Source organism: Cetorhinus maximus, chromosome 16, assembly GCF_964194155.1.
Source record: "Cetorhinus maximus chromosome 16, sCetMax3.hap1.1, whole genome shotgun sequence".
In the NCBI taxonomy this organism is placed as follows: domain Eukaryota; kingdom Metazoa; phylum Chordata; class Chondrichthyes; order Lamniformes; family Cetorhinidae; genus Cetorhinus; species Cetorhinus maximus.
The window spans coordinates 63,167,122-63,187,274 of record NC_135894.1 but is presented as its reverse complement, the minus strand read 5'-3'; the positions used below and the strand labels follow the sequence as shown (position 1 = coordinate 63,187,274).

Here is a 20,153-nt window from a genome sequence, read left to right as displayed (position 1 = left end):
GAATAGTGCAGTGGTCCCTCCTACCAAATCTGTTATGGACACATGTATCTCCGACATGTAAATGCATGAGGACAAGGTCTGGATGGTTTTATCCTCTTGTTGGTTCTCTCACCACCTCCCACAGGCCCAGTCTGGCAAATATGTCCTTCAGGACTCAGCTAGCTTGGTCAGTAGTGTGGTTACTGAGCCAATCTTTCTGATGGCATTGAAGTCCCCACCCAGAGTACATGCTGTTCCCTTGTCACCCTCAATGCTTCTTTCAAGTGGTGTTCAACATGGAGGAGTACTGGTTCATCAAGCTGAGGGAGGGTGGTAGGTGGTTTGACCCAATGCCATGAGACTTCATGGAGGTCCAAAGTCAACATTGAGGAGATGTCCAGAGCAACTCCCTCCCAACTATATACCACTGTGCCATCACCTCTGCTGGATATGTCCTGTCCTACCAGTACATGTGGAGATGGAGGAGTCTAGGACATTGGCTGTAAGATATGATTCTGTGAATATGATAGCCTCAGGCTATCTCTTGACTTGTCTGTGGGACAGCTCTCCCAATTTTGGCACAAGCCCCCAAATGTTAGGAGGGAGGACTTTGCAGGGCTGGGTGCACCATTGTCATTTCCAGTGTTTAGCTTGATGCTGGGTGGTCTGTCCAGTTTTATCCCTTTTTAACTTTTCTGCAGCGGCTTGGTACAATTGGGTGGTTGGCTATGTCATTTCAGAGGGCATTTAAGAGTCAACTACATTGCTATGGATCTGGAGTCGGAGGCCAGCAGATTTCATTCAGGATATTAATGTACTACAATGGGTTTTTGCAACAATTGATGATAGTTTCATGGTCACCATCACTGGGACTAACTTTCAATTCCAGGTATATTATATTAATTGAGTTTATTCATTAATTAAGTTTGAATTCCACCAGTTGCCACAGTGATACTTGAACCTGCATCCACACAACATTAGCCTGGCCCTCTGGATTACTAGTCCAGTGACATTACCACTGCACCACCATCTCTCTCTGCATTGCCAAGTTGTTGAGGAGATGAGGAAGGTCTGCAGCTATAAGGCTATGCCATGCAATCATGGTACATGACACTTTGCCATAATGTGCCTGATAAGGGCTGGGTCGAAATTTGTTGAAGGCCATGCCTAAAACAGGTCTGCTTCTACAGCTAGATTCAACCTTTCAGCTACTGTCTTGCCTGCTGGTTATTGTATACATCAGTTAATGGCTATTAAACCACTGCAGAAAAGTGAAACTGTTCTTATAAAGGCAAATTGGCATAGACCAGCATAATGACAGAAAGCTAACAGCGGAACACACTTGGGGTTCCATGTGAGGAATGCTTTCAATAATGGAAAGCAAAGCTCAAAGGGGTAGCTCATTGTTTTTGACTACTAAACACATCATTCATACCGCTAATGCTATTCCTGGTGCAATGGGAGGTAAACATCCATCACACACTTCACTTCTGTGTTTTCCCATAAGTTTACTTTGCACATTGACTCAAAACCTGCAGTGCAAGTGGGCAGTAATGCTCTTTACTCTGACTGAGTTTCCGTGTACAATATGTTGATTCTAGTTTATAGAGTGATACACGCCCCTCAGGTTTGGTTGAGAAAGAATAAACTCTGTGTTAATTAAATCCCAACTGGAACGTTACTCTACTTTAGTGCAATTTGAAGCTTTCGGCTCCAGCTCTGTTAAAGTTACAAGTTCCCGCAACAAGCTGGTCTCCTGGTATCCTCCCTTGACTCCATATAGCTGGAAGTTGGCTGAAGATTTCATCAGTATTAACTTAACGTTAATGGCAAACCCTGCCATATCAATAGCAAAAGGTCTATTTGGGTCAAAGACAGTTTTCCAACCGACGACTTTTCCTGCAGTGTTCACTTTGGGAGACTCATATAGCAGTCCACCAACGAAAGCCACAGGCCATACTGAAACCTTTTTTGTAAATCGCATCTGAAAAATATAAATAAGAGGATGAATTATCTACACTTTGCAATGGGTGCTTTATCCAAGCTGTGTGTTTTATTAGAGTTGATAAGATTTTGCTGCTTGAAATTGTAAAATTAAAAACAAACTATAATTTGAATCTCCTTAGCAAGTCTGTAAACTTAGCAACCCAGGGCTGACAGTACATCTGTCTCTGATGCTTACGGCTGCTTATCCCCTTCTTGACTACTTTAAGTCTTACAACTATTCAAAGATTGTTTGGTTTGCCCCATATCACCTAGCCTATTCTGAAAATTCCTAAGTATGTTTTCATCTCTAAATTGTTCTTTCTTATTTCAATAAAAGCTGCTGAATCTACACCTATTGAGAGGTGTTAATTTGTCCCTATAAATACTGATTTCTGATAGTGAATTCTGTCCAAACATGACGCGACCCTGGCTTTCACTGTCACTTCCAATTATTTGCATCAAAACAATCAAATTACATTTGCATTATTTTCTCCTGAAATTAGCCCTCTGGATTCATTCCATCTTCATTAGTAACGATATTTGGGATGGATTTTTGAATCCAAACATAACTCCAAAGTCATGTTTAATAGTCACTCTTCCAGAGCTAAACTTTATAGCATGCAATGGAATTCCTCTCCATACCTATAAGCTAACATTGATGAAACTCTCACTCAAGAGACCCAAATGTTAACAAAGTCAAGGACTTAAATTCAACTTTCTATTCAGGAACTCAACACTGCAGCCTATTACTACTTACCTGTCCCTTTCTTATTGTTCAATTAATACTAGTAGTTATTTTTTTAAATAAACAATTGGTTAAAATGACAAATTTGCATGACTAGCCTTAATAATAGGAATAAGCAACCCATACTTGTTAGACATTCATTATGTCTAATAAACAGTAAAATACAGTGACTATGATGAACAAAGGCTATAAATCAACAGTCACTCCAGAACATAAAACTTAAAAACCTCAGCTTTGATACAAAGATTGTCTTAGGTATAAAGGAAGCACCTCTTCAAAGAGTTCCAAACTGTAAGTGTTGTCATCATCAGCAAAGTAAACCACGCCCTCTGATGAGTCATTAGGGCTCAATCTGTCTCTCAGCCAGCGCAGACCCAAGTTTCGTTGCAAAGTCCCCCTAGGAGTGCGAGAAGATGATTTACTGAGGCCTAGCTTCACGCTTTTTGGGCTTTGTACGTTCAAGTGGGTGAAGTTCAATCCACTCTTTTCTAGCAGCAGTGCTACTAAGCCGGTCCTCCGAGGAGAGTCCTCAATCACAATCCAATGCAGGTTCTGTATGTGGAGGAAAGTGTTAGCTAGCCTGGTCAGTTCTGCTTTCTGAACTGGTCTAGTATAGGTTGGTGTTATGACATAGATGGTTGGTAAAGACTGGGACCACTGGGGTGGTCTTGTGTATATGTATTCCAGTTTGATGACCTGCTGAGTAAGTGTTGCATCCTGGTGTACGCAGACACCTTGTTCCTCCTTGTTTTGCGAGCTGTTGACAAGTGCTCTTTTAGTTCCATTGTCTGGCTCCTCTGAAAAGGAAGAAATAAGAAATATTCAAGTTAATTGCTGGGGTCTTGTGTCTTTCAATAAACAGAATCCTTATTGGAAATGCAAATTGCTGCAGATGCTGGGGTTCTGAAATACAAACAAAAAGTGCTGGAAATACTCAGCAGGTCAGGCAGCAACTGTGGAGAGAAACAAGGTCAACACTTCAGGGCGAGATGACCTGTCATCAGAACTGAAGAAAGAAAGAAATGCAATAGGTTTTGAGCCAGTGGAGGGGGCATGTGGCAGGGAGAACAAAAGAAAAGGTCATGATAGGGTGGAGGGCAGGAGAGATTAAAAAACAAAAGATTTCATGATGCAACAATCAAAGGGAGTGTTTGTTTTTAGCATGGTTAATGGAATGTCTTTCATTCCACCTGAGTTTAAGAAAGCAACGAGCTACTATGGACCCAATGCTTTTATCTCATCCTCAGCTTTCTCTTCTGTTATTATCTAGGGGGAGGTTTATGCTGTGAGGCAAGGCTCCACGAGGAAATGGATTGGAATGTCATGAATTCATTTCAATCTGCAGGCAGTAGACCCTGGACTAGATGTGAACATAGGTACCAAGAGGTGAAAAGATTCTGACCAACTCACTGTACCACCCAGCCCCATTCATATTAGTATATGACTGAGTGGGAGAATAGCTATTCTGTAGGTATTTAAGACTGAACTGTGGGAGCCACTCTGTTATTGTGTACAAAACACGTTGGTACATGCATGTGCAGAATGGTGCCCTGAATTCTGGGACAGGAGGCAGCATTTGACTGAGTGTGGCATCAAGGAGCCCCTGGTAAAATTGAAGTCAATGGGAATCAAGGGGAAAACTCTCCACCGGCTGGATTCATACCTAGATTGTGGTTGTTGGAGGTCAATCATCTCAGTACCAGGACATCACTGCAGGAGTTCCTCAGGGCAGTATCCGAGGCCCTACCATTTTCAGCTACTTCATCAATGATCATCCCTTCATCATAAGGTCAAAAGTGGGAACGTATGTTGCTGATTGCACAGTGTTCAGTTCCATTCACAACACCTCAAGTCATGAAGAAGTCTACGCTTGCATGTATCAAGGCCAGGATAACTTTCAGGCTTGAGCTGATAAGTAGCAAGTAACATTCACACCACACAAGTGCCAGGCAAAGAACATCTCCAACAAGAGAGAAGTTAACCATCTCCCCTTGACATTCAGCGGCAATACCATCACTGAATCCTCCATGATCAACATCGGGGGGTGTCACGATTGACCAGAAACTTAACCCCACCTCATCCTTCTGGACTTGACTGCAGCTTTTGACATGGTTAACCACATCAACCTCCTCTAACACCTCTCCACTGTCATCCAGCTGGGTGAGACTTCTCCCATCTGGTTCCATTCTTATCTATTTAATCATAGCCAGAAAATCACTTAGAATGGCTTATCTTGCTGTTCCTGCACAGTTACCTCCGGTGTTCCCCAAGAATCTATTCTTGGCTCCCTTCTATTTCTTATTTACGTTCTGCCTGTCAGCAGCATCCATCCAAAAGCACAGCATTCATTTCATCCAAGTATGTTGATGACTCCCAGCTACTCAGCTCCACCTCACCACCACTTCTGTCGACTCCTCCACTGTCCCTAAATTGTCAGACAGCTCATCTGACATCCAATATGAAACAGAAATTTCCTCTAATTAAATATTGGAAAGACTGAAGCCACTGTTTTTGTTCCCACTCCAAACTGTGTTCCCTAGCTACTACCTCCATTCCTCTCCCTGGCAACAGTCTGAGGCTAAACCAGACTGTTTGCATGCTTGATGTCATATTTGACACTGAGATTAGTTTCCGATTACAAATTCTCTCCATCACAAAGACTATCTATTTCCACTTCTGTAACATCGCTCAACTTCGCTCCATCTCAGCTCTCCTGCTGCTGAAGTTCTCATTCCTGTCTTTGTTACCTTTAGACATGACAATTCCAACGCACTCCCAGCTGGTCTCCCACATTCTACACTATGTAAACTTTCCCGTGTCTTAACTTGTACAAAGTCCCTTTCACCTATCAGTCCTGTGCTCACTGACGACATTGGCTCCCAATAAAGAAATGTCTTGATTTTAAACTTAGAGTTATAGAGTCAAAGAATAGAATCATAATGACACATGCATCCTTGTTCTCAAATCCCTCCATGCCCTTGCCTCTCCCCATCTCTGGAATCTCCTTCAGCCCCACAACCCTCCAAGATATCTGCGCTCATCTAATTTTGGCTTCTTGAGCATCCCTGATTTTAATTGCTCCACCATTGGTGTTTGCACCTTCATTTGCCTACGACCTAAGCTCTGGAATTCCCTCCCTACACTTCTTCACTTCTCTGTCACTAACTCGCTTTCCTCCTTTAAGACAGTCCTTAAAACTTGTCTCTTTGCTCAAACTTTTGGTTATCTGACCTAATATCTCCTTTTGTGGTTCGGTGTCATATATTGTTTTATAATGCTCCTGTGAAGCACCTCAATGTTTTATTATGCTAAAGGCACTATATAAATTTAAGTTGTTGTTGTTGTTCTTGTTGAACTAGCCACTAAATAAGAGCAGGTCACAGATTTGGAATTCTGTGGCAGGTATCTCACTTCCTGATTCCCCAAAGTCGGTTCACTATCTACAAGGCTCGAGTCAGGCCTTTGATGATATACCCCCAACCAACATCCCCCTCCCTCCCCCCACCCACTTGCCTGGATGAGTAGAGCTCCATCAACACTCAAAATGCTCATCACCTTCCAAACCTGTAACCTCTACCACCTAAAAGAAAAAGTTCAACCGGCACATGGGAACACCATCACCTGTAAACTCTCCTCCAAATTATGTCAAAATTCTGTAGTTCCCTCCCTAATAGCACTGTGGGTGTCCCTACACTAGATGGACTGCAGCAGTTCAAGAAAGTGGCTCACCACCACCTTCTCAAGGATAATCAGGGATCGGCAATAAATGCTGGCCTAGCCAGCGATGCCCACATCCCATGAATAAGTGGTGCTGGTTAATCAAAATTCCAGTTATCTAAGAGTTCCGTGTTTTCAACCCATCAGAAAGCTCCAAGGTGATCTCGCAGTGATGGGGGTGTTGAAGTCTCGTGAGAAGCGAGGGAGCGTGTAAATCTAGTGAGTGGCACTGATAAAATGTGGTGCTGCGGAACAGTGGGAGGCTGAGGCCGGAGCAAAGGCTGACCACGGATAACAACTACCTGTGACTTTGGCAATTCTTAGTGATTATTTGAGAGTTAGGCTAATGGGGAAGAAAAGTGAACACCAGCTTCTGAGGGATGAGAGACACCTCCAGTCAAAAACATCCGACAGCAATTCCGGTTACTAGAACATGCTGCTTGAAAGAGCGTCAGATAACAGAAATTTTACCAAACCAGATATAGATTGTGCCAAACCTGGTCTAGATCTTAGCAAATGAGATACAGATAGCAGCAAACCAGATATAAATATTAACTAAGTAGATAAAGATAGTACCAAACCAATTATAAAACATTGCCAGATAAAGATATTACCAGGACATATGCAGATCATGCTGAACCAGAGATTGATCGGGCAAAACTTAATATAGATAGTATAAAACAAATGTGGAAAATACCAAGCCAGATATAGAAGTTATGATCTTACAGCCGGGACTATATGCGGTCCCTATCCTGATGGTCTGTGAGTACCACCCGCCTGTGCAATGCTCCCAGAGACAGTCAATTAAGAGGCTGCCTCCAGGACCCCTGTCTAATTAGGGAAAATGGGCGCTCCACAGGGGGAGTGACAATGGGAGTGCCTGAGCCTCTTGTACGTTCATATGATCTTGTTAGCCCACAGTCCCACTGGGAGAGGTGGGTGCTGCCGATATAGGAGAGAGACGGTGAGGGCACCTTAAGATGGAGGCATCCTCTGACGATATGCATGGGCAGAGCTAGCAGGCAACAAACCCCTCCATAGGATGGCCTGGAGCCACAGCAGTGGCTTTCTGGCAGACATGGGGAGGGGCTTTGATAAATGAGACTTCAATGATGTCCTGGTTTACTACGATATGGCCACCTCCAGCCAACTGTCTAGATTTGGCCTCAGTGGGGGCCCCATCCATCACTGGTAAGATCCCTAGCGACGTCCCAAATCCGCCCACAAGTAACCACTTTAATTGTCCCAAATTGGGTACCTGCCACTGCCAAATGAGTAGCCAGTGCTGGTATGACCCTGCCGCTGGCCTCAGATCCCTTGGAGGTAGGTTCATGTCAAATAACCGATCCAATTCCCTATTCTACAAGTTTGCTTGTGGCCCCGCCTTCAGAACCTTCAAAACCACATCGGCGGGATTGGGAAGATTCCGCCCAGAATGTGCCAAACCAGATATACGTATTACCAAACTGGATATAGATGTTATAAAACTAGATATCTAGGACAGAATTTAAAGCCCCTTGCGGAAGTAGGTTCGGAGATGGAGAGGGCCATGTGATTGGGCGGGAAGGTGCGGGGTGCAGATCCCACTGCCTTGTCACGTCCCTCTGATTTAGTCCTTGGAAATGCCTGAGAACAGTCTTTCCACCTGAAGGCCAAGTGAGGTCCTTAAGTGGCCTTTAATTGCCCTTTGGGGGGGCAGGGGGGGTGATGTCCCTCTTACTTGGGCAGCCCTTGACCAATGGAGAGACCCACTGGAGGTAAGGGTTTCCCATGAGTAAAGACCCCTGCCTGCACTAAATACTCACCCCTCTTTCTCCCATTCACTGGGGCCTCCATGTCTGGTCTCAGTAAGCCACCCCATTAACTTTATTCCTGGGGCTCCATCAATAATCCTCTGCCTAAGTCAAACTGCAGTACTGGCAGTGGCCACCACTCCCGGTGGTACTCCTGGTCCTGGAGAGCTGCCAAGTTTTAATTGGCTGGCAGCTCTCAGAGGCAGGATATCCACCCGACACTCGGATTTGTCAGGTGAACTGCCCCTCAGAGGAGCCCAGAAGCCGGACAGTGGGAAGGTAAATGCCTGGTTGGAATTAATCCCATTGGACCTCCCAAAAATGGCTGTAGCCGAGTTACCACTGATTTTCCGGCCAGTAGACAGGTCCCCCACCACAACTGTTCATGAGCTTGCGTGATATACAGCGCAAAATGATCTGATCAGGGTAGCCATTATCCTGCAGGATGTCTTTGATGCGCCCTATTTCAGCATCAAGCTTGCATGGTGAGCAAATGGCACGGGTCCTATTTACAAGGTTGCCGTTAAAATCGATCTTATAGCATTTGGAACTATAAGAATCCCAATACGTATATTGATCAATGAAGGTAGGCTTGTGGTAAACCATGGTAGAGAATCCCTTTGCAGATTTTCAACTAGAACGTCAAGAAAGGGGAGTTCATTTGACTGCTCCATTTCAAAGGTGAATTCAGGATGGAGCCCATTAAGACAGGCAAGGAAATTGTTACATGCAGTTGTGGACTTAAATATAGCAAATGTATCAGCCACATGTTGGAAATATGTGAGAGGTAGAAGTTTAGGTGTCATTCCATCGAAGGCAAGTTTCTCATGGATCCTCTCTAGGCCCAGCTCTCAGAAACATCTTTGTTGGGTTCCATGAAAAATGTGGCTTATCGGCAACCTTGTAAATAGGCCTGAACCATTTGCTCACCATGTAAACTTGATGCTGAAATAAGGCACATCAAAGGCATTCTACAGGATAATGGCTACCCTGATCAGATCATTTCATGCTGTATATCACACAAACTCATGAACAGGCCTAAGACCTTCACTTTCAGCTCTGAAAAGTGCCCATTCTACATCAGATTACCCTGGAAGGGTAAGGTATCTCAAAAATTTGAGCAACAGATAAAGCTAGCTGCTTCACGCTGCTACTGTGCAGTAGCAACGCGAGTGGTATTCCCCACTAACAGGATGCTGCCGTTAAGCCAAAAAGACATTCTGCCTATCACACAAATGAGTAAGGTGGTATATGAATTTCAGTGCCCGTGAGATACTAGATATGTAGGTTGTAAGACTGGGGCAGATTGTATCAAACAGCATGTCCCAGCCACTGTTCACAACGGGCCTGGTACAGACCGTACCCAACGAGCGTGCGCTTGCAAAACTCAAAACACAATGTCCAACATTAGATATAAACCTGCGGTTGGACAACATTTGTTGAATAATCCTCAATGTGCGAAGAATTACGCTGACAACCAATTTAAGGTTGTCAGTCAGGCTCGCAATGTGGCGCATATGCATGTGCTGGAAGCTTCATATATTAATACACAGGGTCCTGTTATTTGCAGACAGAAAGAATATGTACATACATTGCACCTGTTTTAGCTAAACAAAATAAGTGACAGCCATTCGCTGACTCATTCCTCAGGGTAATGCCTTGACCAATCATGGTCAAGTTGCCTAGTTTAAATTTCAAACAATGCTTGGCAGTTAACCGTCAGTTACCATCAGTGGTGCATTCTCCATAGCAGCGCCACTTGCCAACCAATCAGCACTCTCTTCACATACAGCATAAATTGTTGTCTTCCTCTTATATTGGTATTCTTGCGAGTGTCCTGATGAGTGCAAGATGAAAAGCTTAGACATGTCTCTTTTTTCAGCAATACTCAAGTTCTGTACTACCAAACAACTAAAAGTTATAGCTCATGAAATAAAAGGGACAGCAGTAACATGGTTACAAAATTGGCTGTGACAGGAAACAGAGTAATGGTTATTGGATGTTTTTCGGCCTGAGGAACGTTTGTAGTAAAGTTCTCCAGGGGTCGGTATTGGGACCTTTGCTTTTCCTGATGTATATTTATGACCTAGGCCTTGGTGCATAGGGAACAATTTCAAAATTTGCAGACGATGCAAAACTTGGAAGCATTGTAAACTGTGAGGAGGACATTGTAGAACTTCAAAAGGGTATTGACAAGTTGGTGGAATGGGCGGATAGACGACCGATGAAGTTCAATGTGAAGAAATGTGAGGTGACACATTCTGGTGTGAAGAACATGGAGAGGCAGTATAAAATAAAGGGTGCTATTCTAAAGGGGGTGCAGGAGCAGAGGGACCTGGATGTATAAGTCATTAAAGGTGTCAGGACAGGTTGAGAATGCAGTTAATAAAGTATATGGTAGCCGAGGCTTTATTAACAGGAGCATAGAGTACAAGAGCAAGGAGGTTATGTTAAGCTTGCATAAGACACTAGTTCAACCTCAGCTGGAGTACTGCGTACTGGGCACCATATTTTAGGAAGGATGTGAAGGCATTGGAGAGAGTGCAGAAGAGGTTTACAAGAATGGTTCCAGGGATGAGAAACTTCAATTCTGAAGATAGATTAGAGAAGTTGGGAGAAAGGAAGTCTGAGAGGAGATTTGATAAAAGTATTCAAAATCATGAGGAGCCTGGACAAAGTAGGTAGGAAGAAACTGTTCCCACTTGTGAAAGGATTGAGAATGAGAGCGCCAAGATTTAAAATAATTCGTAAAAGAAGCAAAAGCGATATGAGAGGAAACTTTTTCACGCACCAAGTAGTTACGGTTTGGAATGCACTGCCTGAGAATGTAGTGGAGGCAGGTTCAATCAAAGTATTAAAAAGGGGAATTAGATGATTATCTGAAAAGAAACAATATGCAGAGTTAGGGGGAGAAGGTGGGAAAATGGCACTAGGTGAAATGCTCATTTGGAGAGATGGTGCAGACACGAGGGGCCGAATGGCCTCTTTCTGTGTTGTAAAAAATCTTTGATATATACATAGAAAAATATAACGGTGACAGCACAAGAGGAGCCATTCTGCCCTTTGCATCCATGCTGACTCTCTGCAAGAACAACCGAGCTAGTCCCACTCTCCAGACTTTCCCCCGTAGCCTGGCAAACCTTTTCAACTCAGATAATTATCCAAGTCCCTTTGAAAGCCACGATTGAATCTGCCTCCACCGCATTCGCAGGCAGTGCATTCCACATCCAAATCACTTGCTGCATTAAAAACTTTTCCCTCATGTCACCTTTGGTTCTTTTCCCAGTCACCTTAAATCGGTGTCATCTGGTTCTTGACCCTTTTGCCAATGGGAACAGTCTGTCCCTATCTACTCTGTCAAGACTCCTCATGATTTTGAACATCTCTATCAAATCTCTTCTCAAACTTCTTTTCTCCAAAAAGTACAGCCCAAACTTCTCCAATCTATTCATTTAATTGAAGTCCTTCACCGCCGAATCCATTCTCGTAAATCTTTTCTGCACCCTCTCCAATGCCTTCATATCCTCCTTAAAGTGTGTTGCCCAGAATTGAACACAATCCTTCAACTGAGGGCAAACCTATGTTTTATAAAGGTTCACCATAACTTTCCTGCTTTTTTAATCTATGCCTCTATTTATAAAGCTCAGGATTCCTTATTAACCCCTTTCCCAACCTGCCCTGGTACCTTCAACAGTTTTGGCACATCCACCACCATGTCCCTCTGCTCCTGCAACTCTTTTAAAATTGTATCCTTTATTTTGTATTGCCTCTTCGACCAAAATGCATCACTTCATATCTTCCTGCATTAAATTTCATCTGCCAAGTATCTGTTCATTCCACTGGATATGTCTACATCCTCTTGAAGTCTATCATTATCCTCCACACAGTTCACAATACTTCCAAGTTTTGTGTCAACTGCAAAAATTGAAATTTTGCCCAGCACAACCTTGATATATATCAAGGAAAGTAGATGTCCAAGTACAAGCTCCAGTAGGATAAACAACTGTTCACCATTACTCTTTGCTTCCTGTCACTCAGCAACTTTGTATCTGTTCAACCACTCTCCCTTTTATTCCATGGGCTTTGACTCTGCCTACAAGTCTATTATGTGGCACTTTATCAAATCCATGTACGCCACACCAGCTGCATTACTGTCATCAATCCTCTCTGTTACCTCATCAAAAAACAAGATGTAGATAATGAGGTAGATATTCCTCTTTAAATTGATGGGCTGTTAGCACATCCTTCAAAATTTAGGCACAAAATGCCCATGATTCAGATTGGGAGAAAATAGAAAATGGTGTTACACAAGGATCAGTGCTGGGACCACTTTTATTCATAATTTATATGAAATTTGTGGTTGATATAAAACTGGAAGGCATAGCTGACACTGAGAAAGAATGCAATATAATACAAGATGATATTAAACACTTGCAGACTGGGCAGTTAAGTGACAAATGAATTTTAACATAAATAAATGTGAGATGACGCACTTTCTAAGGAAAGCAGAAACTTCACCAACAACTTAGAAAATAAGATAGAAGAACAAAGAAATCTAGGGCTACAGCTGAACGAATTATTAAAAGCAGCAAGAGGTTAGCAAAGCTATTACAAATGCTAACAAAGCACTGGGATTTATTTCTAGGGATATACAATATAAAAGTAATGAAGAAATGTTAAACTTGAATAGGACCTTGGTCAGGTCACTCAGAGTACTGTGCACAGTTCCAGCTTCTAAACTAATGAAAGGACATGACTGTGCACTAGCTATTAGTTCAGAGCTAGACAATATGGACTTGTTCTCCAAGCCTGTCCCAGAAGTGCCCTACCTCAAGTCCAAGGTTTCAGTTCTTGACCAGGGTATGCCAGCAGTGGATAAGTTCTCTTATCTCAGCAGCACACTCTCCCTCAAGCTGTCAATATTACAACAAAACATATACAAGAATTGCCAAAACAAGTGCAGCCTTTGGCAGACTTCAAACATCAGTTTGGGAACAAACAGGAATACATATGCCTACCAAACTGAAATCTACAGAGTAATAGTCCTGCCCACTCTCCTCTGTGCATGTGAGACTTGGACTGTGTACCAGCATCATTCCAGAAGCACAATCACTTTCACCTGAGCTGCCTTCAGAAGCTTCTGAAGATCAGGTGGAAGGACAAAATACCAGACAGTGAAGTGCTCACCCAGGCTGCCATACCAAACATTCCCACCATACTGAGACAGTTACAACTGAGTTGAGCTAGCCATGTAGTCAGAATGCCTGACACTGGATTAGCAAAGTAAATCTTCTATGGACAGCTTGAGTCTAGGATGTGCTCTCATGGCAGTGAAAGGAAGCTTTACAAGGACACTCTGAAGGCTTCACTTTGGAACTTTAATATCAACTTCAAGTCCTGGGAGAAGCTCACTCAGGATCGCTGCACATGGCATAACCAATAAAAACAGTGCGGCCTCCTACAGAAGCAAGTGCATATCAGAGGCACAGAGAAAATGCAAGGAGAGAAAATCCCAAGCCAGAACTCAGCGAAAACTCAATCATCTGCAGTATCCTGTCCTATTTGCAGCAGAACCTTCCAGGCGCAAATTGGTCTGAGCAGTCACTTATGTATCCACCTAGAAACTACTGAACACTGCAGATGATGAACATGGTCATCTTCAGCTCGAAGAATGAACATGAAAGAAATGAAAGGACATAGAAGCACAGGAGAAAGTGTAAAAAAAAGACTTACAAGGAAAATTTGAACAGATTAGGGGTTTTTACTTTCGAAAGGAACATACGAAATAGAAGCAGAAGTAGGCCTTTCGGCCCCTTGCGCCTGCTCCATCATTCAATAAGATCATGATTGATCTGTTTATGTTTCAAGTTCCACATTCCAGCTGCTTAGAAGTGATCTGATTGAGGTCTTTAAAAAAAATGAATGGGTTAACTAGGGTAAATGTGGAGGAAATGTTTCCACCTATGGGAGAATCCAAAACCATGGGCCTTAAATGTAAAATAGTTACTAACAAATCCAATAGGGAAATAGAGTAAAATTTCTTTGCACAGAGAGTGGCTAGAACGTGGAACTCACTACCACAGGAAGTGGGTGAGGTGAATGTCTTACATCTTTTCAAAAGGAGATTAGATAAATACATAAGAAAACGATAACAGATATGCTGAAAAACTGAGATGAGATTACTGGAATGGGAGGAGACCTCATGTGGAGAGTAAACACCAGCGCAGTTGCATCAAATGGCCTGTTTCTGCGTTGTATATTCAATATAATTTATGTAATGTTGTCTGTGCCCAAGTTTATGATAAGTGCTTATGTTCTGCTGAGGTTTTACATCTGGATGCTAAGGAGGAACATCCGCCAGTGTCTCCAGCTGGAGGTGTCTTGTCTCAAACTGTGTTCATAAGGATATTTTTCAAGCATGTCTGGCCAAATGTTTAGGGCTGATGTAGATGTGCCAGGAAAAGTATTCGTCCCCAGGGGTGGGAAGGTAACGAAGACCACATTGTTAAAAGGAATGTTGGACCAAAACTCGCATTATAATGTACATACTGACTCCACTGAATTTGAGAAGCAATTGATTTAAGATATTAAATTCACAATTGTCTCCACATTTGACATTAGTAGAGTTATTAGGTGGAATTTTCTCGCTTTAGTTGCTGCCAAAACAATGGAATCATTTTCAGATCTGCAAGCCGACTCACTAATTTGTGCGCCAGCCAATGCTCTTTCCCCAGAGCAAATAGCTATCATCTTGCCTCAGACTTCTCAGCCAATTAGGGCGGGTGGGCAGGTTGATGGATCCATTCTGTCAAAGGAAGGATTTCTAATTAAAAGGACCATAACTTGAGTCACTAGGGTTCACTGTTGCTTGGGCTTTTGAGGCTGCAGCAATCACTGGAATGGAGCGAAGAGCTGGGAAGGCTGCACGCCAGGTCTCTCACTCTTAGCTGGAGGTCCTGCTGCAGGACCTGAGGGGCTACAGTGAGGTGAGCTTTCCCAAGGATAGATAGAAGAGGACAACCTCTCCAACCAAGCGGTCAGGGATGGAAGTTGCAATATTAGGGTGTGGCACATACAGGGTTAATGTGGGATGGAGTACAGTACCACCCACACAGTGGGATGTAAGGAGGCACATGACCCAGACCTACAGTCAGTGTGATGTTGAGCAGAGGCATGTTAAGATCTAGGCTTGGAGATAGCTCCTTGCCTGTAGCCTTTACTGTATATAGGTATATAGTTACCTATAGTTTTATATATATATAGTTACCTGTATATAGTTACAAGTAGTTAATAAAGACCTGCTGTTAACCTACTGAAGACTTCGAGGACTTCTTTAGGAGGCACCGTTCTATAAACAACACCCTCCCAACAGAAGTGGCTGAGGAAGTCAGAAGCAAGGGAGTGACCCTCCAACCTAAAGACAGTGCACCAAGATTTAGGACCTCAGAGGGACATGATAGGTGACTGGCAAAAAATGCTGAGGTGCCACGTCCCACACTCAGACTTTCCCAGCATTCTCCTGCACAGCCTGGATGAGTGCAGCTCCCACAACACTCAAGAGGCTTGACACCGTCCAGGACAAAGCAGCCCGCTTGATTGGCACCACATTCACAAACATTCACTCCCTCCACCACCGATGCACAGTGGCCGCAGTGTGCAAGACGCACTGCAGGAATTCACCAAGACTCCTTCAACAGCGCCTTCCAAATCCACGACCACTACCATCTAGAAGGGCAAGGGCAGTAGATAGATGGGAACATCACCACCTGGAAGTTCCCCTCCAGGTTACTCACCATTTTGACTTGGAAATACATTGCTGTTCCTTCACTGTCGCTGGGTCAAAATCCTGGAACTCCCTTCCTAACAGCACTGTGGATGTACCTACACCACATGGACTGCAGCGGTTCAAGAAGGCAGCTCACCACCACCTTCTCAAGGGCAACTAGGGATGGGCAATAAATGCTGGCCCAGCCAGCGACTTTCGCATCCCATGAATGAATTTTTAAAAAAGCACTCCCCAGAACAACAAACCCTGCAGCTCTACTTATTTCTTGGTCTGCTGACATCTCACTACTATCTGAACAGCCAACGTTCACACTCACTTTCAACCTATTGTCCTCTCACAGTCATTCTCCACAAATGATGTCCTTCCATCCTCTCTGCACAAGCCATTATGACCACTCACACCTCTCTGCTTTCTCTCCTCACAGGAGAAGAGAGCACACAACCTGGAAAGAAGCAGAGACCTGGACCTGGGAGGGGGAGGTGCTGGGGTGGGTGGTCCTCCAGTGACAGGCACCTTATTTGCCACTGGTAATTCATGCCTACCTGGCTTCACTGGGAAGGGGATCTTGTTTCATGAGGTTGCAATGTCAGCAGTGACATGCGGTTAGAGTCAAAGCCTCTTGAGGCACTGGTGCTCAGGCATGTTGAGAAAGCTCATTCTCTTGCCTGTAGACCCTGGGTTTGGGGTTTTGCCTGCTTGGAGCTGAATCTCAGTGTCCATCCTTCCTACTCTCTTGAAGGGCATGCAGCTGAGGGGAAGGCAGCTGGTGCAGCTGCTGATGAGGCTCCTGCTGCTGCTGGGGCAGTTGGTGGTCGTATGGCCTCTGCTATTTCCCCTCAGCAGAGTTGCAAAGTGGGGTGGCATAAACTATTCCCATGTTGTAGTGGAGGCTGGCAAATACAGCTGCAAGACAGAAGAAGCGCCTCCCAAGAAGTTGGCAATCACTTGTGAAGCAATGATAGCACTCTCTGAGAAAAGAAGTGCTTTGAACATAGTCTCTCAATGGCCACGGCTGGTCTAACTGATCAAAGCCTTCCCAGCTTGTCAGTTTCACTGGAGAAGCTCTTCCTGTTGTGTACTCGCTTCGGTGACCCTGGTGAATTGCTGACAGGTCAGGAAACAGGTCCCCTAGCTGGAAAATCCCGGATTCTCAATTACTCACCCGATAGATCCAAGGGACCACTCGCCTTCAATACCATCCGGGGAAAGGTGGGGGCGGGGAAGGGGGTGGTGATAGTGGCGCAGGCAAGATCACTTTGGGGTTTTGACCTGACTTCAATTTCTGGGACTTCTCCCCCCCTGCATTGCTTACCCTGCCTCTACCTGGCTGGGAAAATGTTGCCTATGATCTCCAAAGTTAAAATATGCATTTTCCCTAAAGAAACATTTTTCCTTGTGCTTTTGAATTGCGGTGCTCATCCCGAACGGCACAAGTTCAGAAATATTTCCTTCAAGATATAAAATATTCAGCCACCAAAATTTGGCACCCTTGTCTCAGTAAGGCACTGTTAGTGCAGTGAGTAACTGGCATGAATTTTTACACAGGTACATTTCTTTCACTGAATAGATCAAAATCAAGGAGTGATTACATTTTTACCTGATATCAATGCAGAAGTAATATCGGGTGATATAAACAGACAAATACTGTTGTATATGTGGGATTGTATGTTTTGGTGTATGCTTCTTTCACACAATCCTTGAAGCTCCCTAAAGTGTGAGGACCAGTGTATTACACACAAGTGTTTTATAAAGACCGCAAGACATGACACCCTGACATTTTGGTCGTTTGAGATCTTCACAAAAAAAGTGTATTCCATATAAAGCACAGCTCTGACTGGCAGATATTCTGAAGGGAAAGTTTACCATAGCTGGACAGAACAGCCCATCTCTGGAAATTGCAGGGGCAATGCCATTGATTCTCCATTCAGAAAATCATCCACCAGTGGTGGGTAAGGCTCTGTGCATTCAGGAAAGTAGCTGCTACCAGAGCAGCTGGTTGACTAGCTGACAGCTGACTGCCTAGTTTATTTCAAAGAGCAAATTCAACATTTTTTCTGCAAAGCATTGACCAGGAACATGAAGGCTGTCCTTCATTTATAACTAATGACATCTCTAAAGTCATACAGAGGCATGAAGAATCACTTACTTCTCTGAATGGACAGGTAGAAAACCCCTGAGTTCTGATGCCAGATGGTCAGGAGTATGGTCCAGGGTAAAACGATGAGGATTGCAGTGAGAAGGTTTCTTCGTCTTGGCATATTGTTGTAAACTCACAGCAGGAAAAGTGCCTCATTGCTTCATTCGTACCTTTAAATGTAACAGAAAGAGAACATTACCGGAACTGATCTGGAAGGAAGAAACATTTCTGTTTGAATGTGTACATTCAATTATATGGAACATGATGAAAATCCTAACAGTATATTTGCAAAAATGTAACTATAAATTTATAAATATAATTATAAACCTAAAAACTATACAGTGCAACAATATGTACAACATTTAGCGTGTTTAAATCAGATTTGTATGTATGTTTTAAAAAAATAACTTGGATTGATATATCACATTTCATAACCTCAGGATGTCTCAAAATAATTTACAGTCGATTAGGTACTTTTAAAATGTCATCACTATTGTAATGTCGGGAAATGCAACGGCCATATTCGTGCAACATGGTTTCCCATAAACAGCAATGAGATAATTGACCAGGTCATCTATTTTAGTAATGCTCTTGAGTCTGTTGGTCAGGACACTGAGGAGAACTCACCTTCTTTTCTTCTGATAGAGCTATGACCTCTTTTATGTCCACCTGAAAGGGCAGATGGATCTTCAGTTTTATGTCTCATCCAAAAGACCGATGGTGAAGAATTCTGTCAATACTGCACTTAACTGTCAGACTGGGTTATGTGCTCAACTTCCTGCAGCACCACTTGTTGGCACAAATTTCTGTCTCAAAAGTGTGAATGCTGCTGAGTGTGAACTCGTTTATTTGAAAAGGGTTAAGGCCTGTGTTGAGGAGGTTTTGTGGTGCAGTGGTTAGCATCCCTACTCCTGAGCTAGAAGCTTTGGGTTCAAGTCCCACTCCAGAACTTAATGGTCAATGAAGGGGCTTTAAAAACATGGCCAAACAGGTTTTGAGTATCAATTTATAAATCCTTTCAACATACACTAAAGGCAGGTGGTAAGAGTGGGAGAGATTCCTGGCCAACCATGTGATGGAAAGGAATTGGAGTCTCTACCATCACTATCCATAGTTCCAGGTTACAGCATGTATGGAAAAATACATGTTGCCAGGGCAACTTGGACTCCTTTTGGGGCTGATTAGCTCGGATTGGCTGGAAGGCTGGTGTGGATCAAATTGGTGCCAACAGCATGGAGTTTGATCCCCATTCTGGCTGGCATGGATTCAGGACCAAAAAAAAAGCTTATTATCTAAATGGTGAGAGATTGCAGAGCTCTGATATTCAGAAGGATCTGGGTGTCCTAGTGCATGAATCTCAAAAAGATAGTATGCAGGTACAACAAGTAATTAGGAAATCTAACACAATGGTATCAGTTATTGTGAGGGGAACTGATTATAAAAGTAGGGAGGTTACGCTTCAGCTGTACAGGGCATTGGGGAGACCACATCTGGAATATTGTGTACAGTACTGGTTTCCTTATTTAAAGAAAGATTTAAATGTTTTAGAAGCAGTTCAGAGAAGGTTTACTGACTAATACCAGGAATGGACAGATTGTCTTATGAAGAAATGTTGGACAGGTTAGGTTTTTATCCACTGGAATTTAGAAGATTAAGAGGTGACTTGATTGAAACCTTTAAGATCCTGAGGGGTCTTGACAGGGTGAATGTGGAGAGGATCTTTCCCCTTGTGGGAGATTCTAGGACTAGGGGTCACTGTTTAAAAATAAGGGGTCGCTCATTTAACACAGAGATGAGGAGGAATTTTTTCTCTCAAAGGGTCGTGAGTCTTTGGAACTCTCTTCCTCAAAAGGTGGTGGAAGCAGAGCCTTTGAATGTTTTTAAGGCAAAGCTAGATAGATTCTTGATTAACATGAGGGTGAAAGGTTATCAGGGGTAGGCAGGAATGTGGGGTTGAGGTTATAATCAGATCAGCCATGATCTTATTGGATGGCAGAGCAGGCTCGAGGG

The 20,153-nt window shown here is 43.4% G+C and overlaps 1 protein-coding gene across 3 annotated transcripts in view; it reads right to left on the bottom strand.

Moving 5' to 3' along the window:
* The window catches only part of LOC144691958 (galactosylgalactosylxylosylprotein 3-beta-glucuronosyltransferase 1-like), a 161,251-nt gene that overhangs the window by 34,491 nt on the left and 106,607 nt on the right, over positions 1-20,153 (bottom strand). For all 3 annotated transcript variants that reach the window (XM_078560527.1, XM_078560525.1, XM_078560526.1), the window contains 3 exons: positions 18,153-18,313; positions 2,981-3,507; positions 1,667-1,963 (listed from right to left, as the gene is read on the bottom strand). In XM_078560527.1, coding sequence (XP_078416653.1) covers positions 1,667-1,963; positions 2,981-3,507; positions 18,153-18,264 — 936 coding nt within the window. In that variant the 5' untranslated portion in view covers positions 18,265-18,313. The remainder of the gene's footprint in view (positions 1-1,666; positions 1,964-2,980; positions 3,508-18,152; positions 18,314-20,153) is intronic.